The 13,458-nt window shown below is 46.5% G+C and overlaps 1 protein-coding gene across 1 annotated transcript in view; it reads left to right on the forward strand.

Moving 5' to 3' along the window:
- Window positions 1-1,953: 1,953 nt before the first annotated feature.
- The window catches only part of nompC (no mechanoreceptor potential C), a 101,584-nt gene continuing 90,079 nt past the window's right edge, over window positions 1,954-13,458 (forward strand). Inside the window, exons 1-2 of the mRNA XM_077662930.1 lie at window positions 1,954-3,229; window positions 4,218-4,319. Of these exons, the coding sequence (XP_077519056.1) occupies window positions 2,078-3,229; window positions 4,218-4,319 (1,254 nt within the window). The 5' untranslated portion in view covers window positions 1,954-2,077. The remainder of the gene's footprint in view (window positions 3,230-4,217; window positions 4,320-13,458) is intronic.

Genomic DNA, 13,458 nt, shown 5'->3' on the forward strand with positions numbered 1-13,458 from the left:
CATCTGCATAATCATGATTGGACGTATTGGACACGCGCGCTTTTTGGGCCATTGCGCAAGACTGAAAGCTCACCCATGACTGCCCTTCTTTTTCCTGCGAACCACGATCCTCGCAGAATAATGACACAGCTACCAGGAGTGAAGATGCGACACCCAAGTGAACCTCACGCATTCACTTTGGCGTCGCCCTCCGTTCGGCATGACCAAAGAGATCTCGTTTGTTGTGGCGCGGCCGGTGGACAAGAACACACCTCCTCTAGGGGACAAAACAACGCTCTGTTACCACAGCTCGACCAAACCGAGATACCTGAAAAGGGTGGGGACGCCGAGCAGTTAATTTTTCTATTGACCGGCCGCTTCTATCTTTTTGTGCGCAGCTCTTTACGTTCGGGCGTCCTTAATGCCTCTCTTTCCCTCTCTCTTTCCTGCTGTCCACTCGTTCGTTGCGGCATTCTCCTCTCCGTTCATTTCTCGCTTCTTTTCTTTCTCTTCATTTCTGACAAACTCGGCGCGCGAGCCCAAGGTACGTGACCGACGACGGGACGTGACCACCGCTTTCGGCGACGGCGGCTAGCGTTGGGGGTTTCGGAAACGGGGTCGTAAGCATAGAGCCACCACTGTGCCCCTTCGCCAAATTACGCATAAAACGCACATCGAGCCAGGTGAGTGGGGGAGGACGAAGGAGGGAAGGCAGGAGGTGTCCAGGGAGGGGCGCTTAGCGGCGACCGCGTGGACGGCTTGTCGGCGAAAAAAAGAAATACACCCCAAGGGCCCACTGTTCTCTCTCTCTCTCTTCTTTGCCGGTCTTTCCAGCCGCTCATTTTCCGCCCTCCACCCCTTTTGTGCCTTGCCTAAACGCCACGCGCTCTCCCACACTGCTCGTGGCGGCGTTCGTGACGTCATGGGTGGGCCCGCTTTATCCCTGCCTGTAGCGGGCCGTGGCCGATAGGAACAGAACTGCTGGGGCCAAAACGCCTCGGTTCGGGGTAACGGAAAGGCCGTTGCGTCGCGGGCTCATTGGGAGCGCGCGTCCTGGGTTTTTTCACTCCCGTGCTGCCAAGAAGGGAAGACCAGTAATTGTTGGAAAGTCATCGGCGCTTCGCTCTTGAGGAGGCTACCTCTCAGCGGTGACTCACTGGTGTCCAGGGCTGTCCACGAGAACGCGTCGTCAAAGTCAAAGCCCCTAGAGCCACGGGCCCTTGCGTCGGATCGCAGGCTTGCTGCACGCTGTTGGCTTTTCCACAGCGGATCGTTGAAGTCAGCTGCTAAGTTCGGTCGTCGTCGTTGTGGTAGTGCGCAGCGCAAAGTGCTCTCGCGTGTGTATGTGGGTGACATAGCGATCTTCCGTCGCAAGGTGATCATCTTCTTCGTTCGGCGTAAGTGAGGTGGTGCGCGTGAGTGCTCCTTTGCACGAAGGAAGCAATTCCTTCGACCATCGCTCAAGGAGAAAGCGGATACCAGAGAAGTGCTGTGGATGTGGTGTTGTAAGGGCTCTAGTTACACTTCGACGCCCTAGACATGAGCCTCAAAAAAGCGAGAATGAACATGGCCTCATCGCATTTTGAGCAGTGCCAGCGTAGCTGCGGTCATACGAGCGATTTGATCTAATCTCAGTGCGAGCTCGAATTTCGGTCGCGAAGCGTCGGCGGTTTAAGCGAAACAAAGCATAAAGAGAGGGTTGATATCTTAAAAGAACTTTAATTTCGTAGCCTTGCAGTATATTTCCTTGACGGATGTCCGTCTCTCAAAGCAAGCTTCCGTTCCACGCACCCTATCTTAGTTTTATTTCCTGCTTTTCTCGGTTCATTAACAACACGTAACCGCAGCGCTTGTGGCGACATTCGCCGCAAGACCGAACAAAAAAAAATCTTCAGTGTTACTTGCGCAGTTCACCGAAAGCCTCGCCGACCTTGCTACTATAGCCTGCCAGTCTCGCTTGCTTGAGCACTCGAAGAAAAAAAATGCCGACAAAAAAATGAAATGAAAGCCGCCTTTCGACCGAAGCGGTGCATTAGTATGACGCTCGTACATTCGGGAACTTGAAATAGCGAGGGGGAAAAAAAGGGCGCCCTGAGCGATGGCGTCTGACAACAGTCCCTCGCAAGATGGCGGCCGTCGCCTTGGCAACCGATGGAACTCAGAGGAGGCCATCATGGATCCAATTCGTCTGCTCCAGGAGCTGGAGCGGGAGGCGAACGAGAAGCGGCGCGGCACTCGCGCCGCTGCAAACGCTGCGGACGCTTCGGTCGCCCCGAACAAAATCGCCAACGGTCCTTTGCTGCTCCTGGACGACATGGCGGCGTCCAATGACAAGACGCCGCTGCTCAAAGAAACTTCAGCCCTCAACGGCCCTACCGGAACCGGCCGGCGGAAAGGACAGAAAAAATCGCTTCCACCGCGGAAGAAGCCCCCGAGCGTCAAGGAAAAAACGGGAGTCGGTGGAGGGGGCCGAGGCGGAGCCACGCTGCCGGTCAATAAGCACCCCAAGACGTCCAACAAATCCAGCAAGTCAGCTGTCAAGCCTGTGGAGAACAGCATCCCCAAGGTGAGCTTCGAGGATAAAAAGGCGCTCACCCCTGTTCCCGAAGAACAGAACAAGCAAGATGCGCCCGCTCAGCTCGAGTTCAAGATTCGCGAGCAACCCGACCTGCTCGTCCAAGAGGGCGACTCGAAGAACGCGGCGACAGTGCCCGTCGTGCCGGTTCCCGAAGTGGTCTCCTCTGTGGAGCCCAAACCCAAGGAGAAGACCAGCGTCCTCTCCAGGATGAGGGACGCGGCCAAGAAGATCAATGTGGCACCGAGTAAACTCCAGCAGACCGTCATGAACGCCAAGATTCTTCACAACAGACTTTCTCTGTCCAAGCCAAACTCCCAGCAGGATTCTTCAGATCCGTCGCTAGCGGAGTCTGGTAGTGGCCAGCCTCAGCAAGAGTCCTCCACAGCGGCGGCTTCCATGGACTTGCTGTTCGCCGATTCTCCGGATTCCATGGCTGAAGAGGAGGCTTCCACGGACGCGGGCGAAAAGAAGGAGGGCGTCGCTGAAGATGCGGCCGCCTCGAAGCCCCCCGAACAAGAGCGGCCCAAAGGCGCCACGTGGACGGGTACTACGGCGAACGCCGAGCTTGCGCTGAAGATCTTGAACATGTCTCGGAGAGGAGACTGGCTCGGCGTGGATGCCTTACTCAAGCACGTTGAGAAAGGAGACCTTCCTGCGGACCTCGCCGACGAGGTGAGCACGTTTTAATTTTTTCATTCTGGCTCTTTCTGTGGCGTATTATTAACAGAAGCCAGAAGTTGGTCGTCTTCGTTTTTTTTTTCTCAGCAATTATGAATAAAAGACACAGACTCTGACTCTTCGCAGTATTTTCTCTTGAAGGAGGAAGTGTACCTGTTTTTCGAGAGTTTTTCATTGGTGTGCTTACACGCTTCAGGACATTCGATGTAAGAGCTCGGCGATGCAACGTTAATAGTCGTGTACTAAAGCAGACCTTTGTAGTAGAAAACGTTCTGAGCAAATGCAGTAAAGTTCTCAATAACTGATTTGAAAATAATCATCGGAGAGAGAGAGAGAAGCAGAAGGATGGAAAGGCAGGGAGGTTAACCAGGCGATGCCCAGTAGGCTACCCTACACGTGGGGAAGGGAACACAGGGGAAAAAGAAAAAAAAAGGAAAGCAAGAGCGGCAAAGGAATAAGTTTAAGTGTCCTTCGACCACTATGACAAGGGGACAGAGGGCATGCACTTAAAGCTTAAATTTTATAGTCGGGAACTCAACCCCGAGTCCTTCAAGTACTTCAGGAGTGCTTTCACCGCTTTCTTTTGTGACTACGATTAAGCGAGCTCATGCTGGTCCCTGTCAACATCATATCCTACCTGTTCAGAGGTAAAACATTACTTCTTCGAAATATAGATGAAAAACTAAAATTAAAATAGGATACGACATAACGAGGTCTGGTCAAAGCATGCAGTTTTGCTTTTTCTAAATCTCTCAACCTCTTGAGGAACTTAAATTTTTGCCAAGCCGGACAATCGTATACTAGCCTAAAAACAAAGCTGGACGTTAATTATCTCTCATATAAAACACCGGCTGTCATTTCACTATCCTCAAGTTTTTCTCTTTTTTGTAGTGTGCGCAGTTTGTTTGGGGATGCCTGGAAAAAGGGCATCGGAGCTTTCTACTAAATCTTGTTTTTTTCTATATCTGCTTTGACAACGCAGGCCACCGGATTTACTCCACTTATGTACGCCGTCAAAGACAGCCGTGTGGGCTTGGCCGACAAATTTATTGACCTCGGTGCCAATGTGAACGCCAAAGCAAAGGTGAGTGGGCTGCTTGTGAACTAGAGTCTCTCACTGCTGTTGCTCTCAGCTGAAAGCTTGCACGTGATTTAAATCAAGGTTATGCGCCAAGGTTCTTAAGCAACGAAATGATCCCGGTGCTCCGAACTCATAAAGACGCCATTTCACAACAGCTTTTTGGTAGATGATTTTATGGTTGCTTGCCGTTTCGATAGCTTGTGCACTTTTTGTAAGGCTTGTATTTGGGTTTTCTTAGTAAACGTTTGCCGATTTAACTCTTCCGCTGTAGCGTCAACGGTGTGTATATAATGACGCTCTTAAGTCCTCATCGGAAACATTGTGTTGCCTGTATAAGCAGCTTTTTGCACACCGCCAAGGAAAAAAATGTACATAATTATGGTAAAAAGTTATACCAACTTCTTTTGTGATGTGTATTCCAAGCAATGCTATTGGCATCCAATGATGTAAAAATAATTTATCAATTTTATTCCTCTTTTTTTGGTTTAGACAAGAAGATTTGCGTATATAGTATTTCATACGACGATAGCCCACAAAAACCATAGTTATTTCTCTGCATTTCGTTGCTGTTCCTGTACAAAGCATTACCTAACAAGTTCTTTGTTCACTTAACAGCGCACTTTGCACATGAACTGGGCTCATGGCACCATTATTTTGTTTTTCAAATTTTCGTAACGACCCGACCTCTAGCATTTAACCCTTTTAGGCCCAGCGATATGGAGGCCAGTAAGCTTCACTGGGAAAAATGTTTCTTCTGATTTTGCAATACATTCAACGTTTAGACATGTATTTCTACGTTCTATCTACTTTTCACTTCTCAGACAAAGGTTCTTATTCACAGAAGGGGCCTAAAAATCTATACGCTCTGTTGCCGCTAATACCAGTTGGCACAGCCTCGTGTTCAGCGCGCAAAGGAAAAAAACTGTCTAAGTTTTTGACTAATCACGCACAAGAGCACTAATGAGCCTCAGGTTATTCCTTCAAAATTAATTCTTTTGGAGAAAAGTACTTTAGAGCATTAGAAGATATCGTAAAAACTCATAGTTCCAAATGGAATCACTAGACTGAGCTGGAGGTTACGAGCCACGATTGTGTTTGCGTTACTTCCGATTGCTTGCTTCATATCAATACAAGAAACGTTCCGCACTCTAGATACCTTCAAAACCACCCAATTTTCGGGAAATAAGTAAGAAGGGTCAACAGTTGCTCATCCCACGTGGCGACGGTCGGACACTGATGTCGATGCACTCGACGACGAAGTAGTATTCACCACACAAGCGGGCAGGAATAGAGCTGAAAGCGAAAGTGGTAAACCTGCAAGTCATCTAGCCCTTGACATCGGCACTGAAAACTGCGACGATGACAAAAACTAAGCGGTAATGTAACAGCGCCGAAAGCTGAAAGCCATTCTAGAATCTACCCTCACTTAAGACACACTTGTGTGGGCATACAGTTAATAGTTGACTTTTTAACGACTCCTGTTACGCTCCTTAATTACTGAGAGGCGTGTAGCTCAGCGTAAGTGATATCCATATCAGTTTTTAGAATTTCGAAAACGCGGTTACCCTCGGCGCTGTGGCCCAACAAATTTTACTAACATAGCGCCAGAATTCATGCGCTTTCGAGAAGCTGGCAGGCAAAGCAACCTCTTCAGTGCACGTAACTCGTCGAAATAGCCAAAATGTTTTGGGCCACAGCGCCGAGGGCAACCGCGTTTTCGAAATTCTAAAAACTGATATGCATATTACTTACGGTGGGCTACATGCCTGTCAATAATTACGGAACCTAAGAGTAATAGTTTAAAAGTTAACTATCCACAATTAGTTAGCCTGCTAGTTAGCAAATCTTAGCTGTATTCTTATCACCTACACCGCTGACAATGCTATACCGAAAAAAGCGTTCTTCTAACTCAAAAAGCTTATTTTTACAAATTGTTTTGTCTTAGGCAAAAAACCCTGTATACTTAGACAAACGCAAGTCATGTGAGCATGCATTTCGCACAAACCAAGTCTCACTGAATCCAACGACAATCATGCAGTAAGTTTATAATGAAAAGGGTGATGTGCGATTTTGTCACATTTTTATTGTTTTCTTCATAAACATGCTACTGTAGGCACCAATTTTATACCAAGAGTCTTACCTAAGTGTTATTTACCCCCAGCATTGCTTTTTCGTTTGTCTATAATCGTGTGACGTCACCGTCTTCAATCTGATGGGTGGGTCCACCTGGCCTTGGTGAGTGTGAAATCGGAGACAATACAAGCAGGAAAATTGATACAGAGAAGATGACAAGGTAGAAAACTCCAACAGTTAACACAAATACGAAAACGACACTTTAGACGCTGTCCTAGTGTAGCCCGGAGAAATTGTCTCGTAACGCGCATACACTCCACTGCAACGTAGTCAAAGTACTCTGTCGCAAAGCTCATCATGTTCACTCACATCGACACGCTGAGGTAGCCTTGCCGCTGGGGTAGTCGGGAATACTCTACCCTGGAAGCCGAGTTGTGTGTAGTGGTACGCCAACCCTCGTAGTGTCGCCCTCAGCAACGCCCGGCCGTAGGGGTTATTACTTCACCGCTTTACGGTCACAAGCCCCCCCCCCCCCCCCCCCCCACCCCCGGTCGGAACTCGTCTTGAACTTCCCCAACGACATGCCACGCCTTCTCTTCTGTGTCACGTAATGATTACGTTGATGGTGATGACCTCAGGTACCACACCTCAGAACCTCTGTTCCATCTTCAGTTGCCTTCCTCCCTCCTCTGTCCCCGTCACCCGGACTTCTTTGTCTACACTGGCGCGTCATGTTCAGGGACATCTGTGTCTTCTTCAGGAACCTTACAACCTTGTTCTGGTTTATGCACCCTCCCCCCCCCCCCCTTCTTATGCAATGCATCCAGTAGGAACTTAGAGTATTTGAATAAAGAAATAAATAAAACAAGTAAATCAGGGAATGAATGGTTTAAAGTGTTGTGCATGTCAAGGCGCCACCGAAAAATAAACCCATAAAAAAGCTCCATCAATAAGAAAAAACGAGATTGTAGGACAGGCGGTAATAGCAATCACTTTCAGAAAAGTAAAGTAGAAGAGGACGGTCAGTGAAATGGATGAGAGCAAGCAGGCAACCTGGCCTCTCTTGTCATGCGAGCAACGTCCTCAAAGCAGCTGCTTGGACTCTGCATCATGGACAAATTCGCATTGTTTTTTATGACTTTGAGGCATAGTGACCTCTTGTCGCAAAGAAAGTGCTTTTGTACGCGTTCCAAAGACCTGTTTTTCAAGCCACGATAATTGTCGTAAAAGTAGGTATTGAAGTGTTTCAGATTCTTACTGAAGAAGGACGTTCTGGCAGGCTGGTTGGTTCATAATGAAAAGAATGAGTACAAACTGCGCGAACAAGACGGGGCGTAAGGCACACTGCGCTTTGTCAGTCCTTTTGTGTGCCTTGCCATCTTGTTCGTGCAGTTTGTACTCATTCATATTCTTATTTATACCATAACGTCGCTTCCTTTTTTTCTCGCTTTTTCTAAAAGTTTGGCATATAGACACTTTTTTCACATACTTTTCGTCAACAAAGCAAGTTTTAGTTTCGTTTCCACAGCAAATATGTGCGTTTCGATGTCAGCGCTGTCCGTCATAGATGTCCTTCATGTATAACGGTTGTATGAGTGTACCGCAGCTGACCATATAGTTCTTGTTAAGTCATGTACAAGGAAGTCAAAAGTGAGCTCAGAAAAGCTTCATTCTTCTTGATTGCCGGCGGTTTCAATGCTACGCATGATCTTCACTACTACATTAGTTTCGCTCTTGCATGACCACTTCAACTAACGGCCAGAGTCCGGGTCATTACCTGAACCTCTGAGCTTAAGCACAGAGGCCTCGCGATCGTTAATGATGCGCTTCTTTCGCCCTTGTTTTTTCTTTGCAAAGACGCACGTGTAGCTGGTCGTCCTTGCACTGGCGGCAATAACCCGCGCAATAAAGGCCGCCAGTTATACCTGCCTTTTACCGATATATGCATCCTTCCACGTACTAAAGGTTGTTAACAATTGGCACTGTTTGCCCGAAGTGTTAATGGCAGCCCTCCAAGGTGGCGGACGTTTCAAGCAAGAAAGCAATTGCGGCTCACATCAGTTTAGTGCTAGCTGTGATTGCTCCCGTGTTTGGCCAGTGCTTTGTGGTAATTAATCGAAGCTTTGCATTAACTCCTAGCAGTTTCCAAACCGTGATCTGCTTTACCACAACTGCGAAATTCTAGCTCAGACGGCCTAGCTACATATTGGGATGCCTTTTTGTCGGGCGTAACGTTCGCTTTGACAAGTGAAAGGTTTTGGTCTTGCAAATGAGTTCACGTCAATTTAGTTTCTGTCAGATATTATGCAGGGTAACAGCATCCACTAACGCACGACTCTTCTTCAGGTTTTTTTATCACTAGTCATCGTCTGATCCCTACGTATGCATCATTCGCGTTTTTTTTTCACTTACAGTCAAGAAACATTCACCATGTCCAGAAATTCTGGACAAACAAAATATTTTCAATGTCAAATTGTTTATGAACGCTATTTTTTCTCATATCGTAAGGTTTCGCGTAACAATCAACATGTCCGCAGATTCTCCCTGAGGAAGTTTCTAGTTTGGCACTCTTTACTGTCAAAAGCGCATTCCTTTGGCTTTCTGTGGCAGACTTATATACTCGGTGCGAGCCAAGGACAAAGTTTAAAAGCAACAATTATCAAAGCTTTAGAAGGCTAGGACATTGCAATCAATACGTTCATACAAGTATCTTACAATAAAGTTGCCTAACAAGTAGAAGTTATGTCCAAGAATCCTAGACTTGATTCTTCGGCACCTCAGTTGCGGGGTAAGGCGGAGATGGCACCGATATGTTCTGATCATTTATGACTCGTTCAAACGTCTGCAGGAGTTAAGGTTCTCTTTTTTTATTTGTCCCTTCATCCACCGAGCATTGCAATCCGTGTCGTTCTTATGCAAATATATAGGCTGAGTAATCCAAGCAGACTTTCTCGTTTTGACAGCCGGCCTCCCGGGTGCTGAGCAGAAGCTCAAATTTTGTTTTGAAAAGGCCTTAGGTGGGTGTATCTGTTGCAGAAAATCCAGTCTTCAGTTGTGCTACGACGCCATCTGTTTCGTTCCTTAGGAACACTCCAAGCGTGTTCCTTTATGTTACCTTATATAATTAGCCTATGGTTCCAAACGGTGGCAAGGAAAATGTCGTAGTTTCTATCTGAATACGGAGCGGTATTCACTAAAAAGCAAAAATAATTTGATCTCTCGTAAATGTTCAGTTTTAAAAACGCGCCCAAACAAAATTAGTGCAAATTTCGAAAGAGCTGCTAACTAAGAAACTCAATCAGATACCCTGCTGCATGTAACGTTTTACGCCTTCAGCTTTCATAGAGGCTATGAGAGACGTCGTAGTGCAGGACTAAGGGTCTATTGAGACCACACGAGGTTCCTTGGTGAGCACTCACATTGCACACCACACGAGTATTTTTGCTTATTCCGTTCATCGAAAACGCGGACGCTGCGTCCAAGTTTCTTTCCCATGGCCTTTGGCCCAGCAATTGACCACCGAAACCACTCAGCCACCACCTCTTTTTATAAACTCTCCTTGTTGAACTTCTTCCATACGCAATGGTTAACACTTAGGTAGAGCCAGAAGTAAATAAAGTACGCCTCAAGCTTACGTGCGAATTTTTTCTTGATGGGAGCAGTAAAGAATTTTCACCGACTGTGGCTGAGCAACTTGCATATTGCGGGCTTATTTTTGGTTCATTCTGTCGCTAGCAGCATTTTGTCTTCAAAATTAACTCACAAATATCTACACGTCAATCCTATAGCCTATTGATGTTTTCCTGCGGATTTTCACTCCTAGCGATCGGTTAAATTCCTAACTTAATTTTGCCACCTTCCATCAATATCACCTTGATTGCAACATCTTTGTTTACCTACTGTTAAAATATTCGGCAGATAAGATGCTCACTAACGTGCTACCTGAGTTAAGCGCTTACGGAGAGAGGTGTACTTGTGACTCGTGCTGCCGCAGGTCACTTTTTTTCTTCTGGTGCCTTTCTTTACGAAAATGGCCTTCTTGTTTCTCATTTACAGAGTGTAACCGTTACATGAAGCTTTCCCGTACATAACGTAAGCTGTTGTTAAAGCGCCTGCGTGTCAAATCATTGTCAATTCCGCACTAGTTTCTCCTCATCTTTTTGACTGATATAAATTGTCCCCTTAAGTTGCTAAACGACTGTTGACATAATTTATATTTTTCTAGAGTCTCCACGCTAATTCATAGAGATAGGCAAGCTTACCAATGTAAACTGAGACAGCCCACAAACAACGCGTGGAACGGTAGCTCAATTTAATGTTTTGGCATGCGTCAGTGCCTGCATTTTTCGAGTGAATTACAACTCTAACGTTTACAACACCTTCATATTTTTTATTCTTTCAACAGTCTTCGATGTATGCATTCAACATACCGTCCCCATTTAAAGAGGCAATGTGGAAACTCCATTCAACTTTTGTCTTTAGGAAAATTCGATATTGTGTATCTTTCTGTAGTAAGTAGTAAGTGGCTTATTAAGATAATAATAAAAAGGAAGGAAAAGACTTTTGCTAGCCCCGGCATCTGTCATCAATACTAAAGCACCTGAGCTGGGGCAGTGGAAATAAAGGCTAGCAGGTAGAATGGAGAAATGAAACGAAAGAGGTGAGGGGACATGAGCGTCTCTTTCCGCCTATGTTGATTTTTGTATGACAGCAAAAAAAAAAACGCATTTGTTGCTCATAAAATTAAATCTTTTATTTTGCCGTTATTGGCTTCAAACTTCTGGCGTCAAGGCCGGGAAGGACTAAGTGATCACCGTTTGGAAATGCGTGGCTGTGACTCCTAGCCTCAGAAATCCTCAGCTGTGCCACAAAGCACCGCAGTTCGTTTGTTTTTAAAACGGCCTAGGGAGGCGACACCTGTATTCATTTTTGACCTTTTCTAACTCATAAAAGCTCTATTTTCAATTAAAGTTAATTTCTTTGTCGCTAAAACCCGTTAATTTATCTGTAAAAGCAAACTTCAGTTCATCCTCAGCGTCTGCTTAATACAACGCACTATCCACGAAACAATGTAACTTAGTCAATAAATTAACGTCAAATCCTGTTACCAACAATAAAGCTTTATACCTTCAATAAAAGTGACATGCCTCAGAAGGTATATGCCACAAAGAGGTATGCAACTGCCAGACAAGCGGTCTACATGATATAAGCGGCAATGGAAAATTTTCGCAGAGGCACGCCTATCAGTTTCTTAAGCACAGGACTTGCAATCATCCACGAAAAGTCTATCTGTTTCTTTTTTCACAGAGACTGAAGCAAAGAGGAATTCTTCGAGTGTAAAAGATTTCCTGCTTTATCCTAACGGTATTCTCTTTTATCTCGCTTCTCCAGACGTCCGGGCCGGTTAGATAACGTGTTTCATCATAGCAAGCAACCATCATTGTACGGGAGGCTACGCAGGATTTCCTCTTTAAGTATCCTATTTCCAGCGACGCCGTACTGTGTCAGACTGCTCGGCTGGAGAAAATGGAATATAGCCTACGATACTGATTTCGCATTCACATTCAGCATACGATTTTCTCTCACGATGAGCTGTGCGCTAACATAATAGCGAAAAAATATCGAACGTTAGCCATGTTAAAATAAAATTCGTTTTTGAGGAAAGGAAATGGCGCAACATCTGTCTCACATCTGTACTAGATGGACACCTGAACGGCGCCGTAAGGGAAGGGGTAAGGTAGGGAGCGAGAGAAGGACGGAAGAAAGAGGCCCCGTAGTGGAGGGCTCCGGAATATAGCCGCACTGTCGAGTTCGGCGGCCGATGCTAAACCAGCAACGCAAAGCGTAGTAATTACAGCGACACGAAGTATGACGCTCACCACAGTCACAACGCAGTCGCGCTCAGTATGACTTGCAGCCCTCGAAATGGCATCTAAGTTCAGTGTAAATTCGGTGGTGTCAAAACTTATCTAGTTGCTAATCGAAAAGATAGAGCTCCCTTTAGCTTGCATCACAGCGCATTCTATTATTGTAAAGCGCAAGCCCTTCTAGAGTCGTCGCCGGAGCGTTGCAGGTCATGCCGAGTGAGTATGTTCTCTCAAGCCGAACAATATATTCAAGTTTTCTACGTGTACATACATAACGAATACGTATAGACAGGCAACTTACAACGGAAATAGTTCCACATCATTTAGAACGCTAGCTCTTAAGGCGAAGGTTTCCGGCCTATGCGTGGTAGTCGGGGATGTCAGCATCGATCGTTTCGTGGACACCACAGCCTCCTCGTGAAGGAAGCTAGGAAGGAGGATGGAAAGAATGAAGAGGAAAAGAGGCGCAGTAGTGGAGGACACCGAATACTCTGATGGATTCCACGCGCTACCACTAGAAACAAGGCAAGCGTGCAACTGACAACTATTTCGTTCAAAGATGTCGGTAGATGTTATTCTTATTCTGATAACTTTTACTTAAATTGTTGCGCAGACGAGCCCTACAGTAGAGAGGTTCCGCTAAAATATAGCCTGCAAGCCAGAGAATGCAATTTTATTAAGAAGAAAACAGCGCAAAAGGCGCATGTCTCTTCACCTTCTGTATTCATTTTGGGTCTTCCTACTGGCGTCCATGTTTTTTTTTTCTTTCGGGAGCCTCAGTAGTCTCTAACACTGAGCAGTCTCGAACACGGAGCGATGACAGCGCGCAGACTTGCCCCTTATTTTCTGCGGCTGGGCGCGAAAACACGCCCCACATCCCTACCGCTGCTCTCTCGTACGGTGAGGCCAACTGTCAGGCATGACATCCGTTTGCGGAATACCAGATTAGCTGCGTCCTTTCTGACACGCGTTCAGTGTAGGATCGCGCGGTTGAATCTTAGCTTACTGCCGTTTGTTCGTCGGAACCTCTGACCCCGGATCGCAATTTGTGGGAAACGCCCATGCAGGTGGGGAAGGGGAGCCGCCTGTTCTTTGACGCTTCATTTTTTTGGGAGCCTGCGCACGCTGACGTTGGAGCGGTGGGTCGGGGGTCAGGGGCGCTTTTATTGGAGCGTGGAGTGTGTCCGGCACTCCGCGGCGCG

Source organism: Amblyomma americanum, chromosome 4, assembly GCF_052857255.1.
Source record: "Amblyomma americanum isolate KBUSLIRL-KWMA chromosome 4, ASM5285725v1, whole genome shotgun sequence".
Taxonomy (NCBI): Eukaryota; Metazoa; Arthropoda; class Arachnida; order Ixodida; family Ixodidae; genus Amblyomma; species Amblyomma americanum.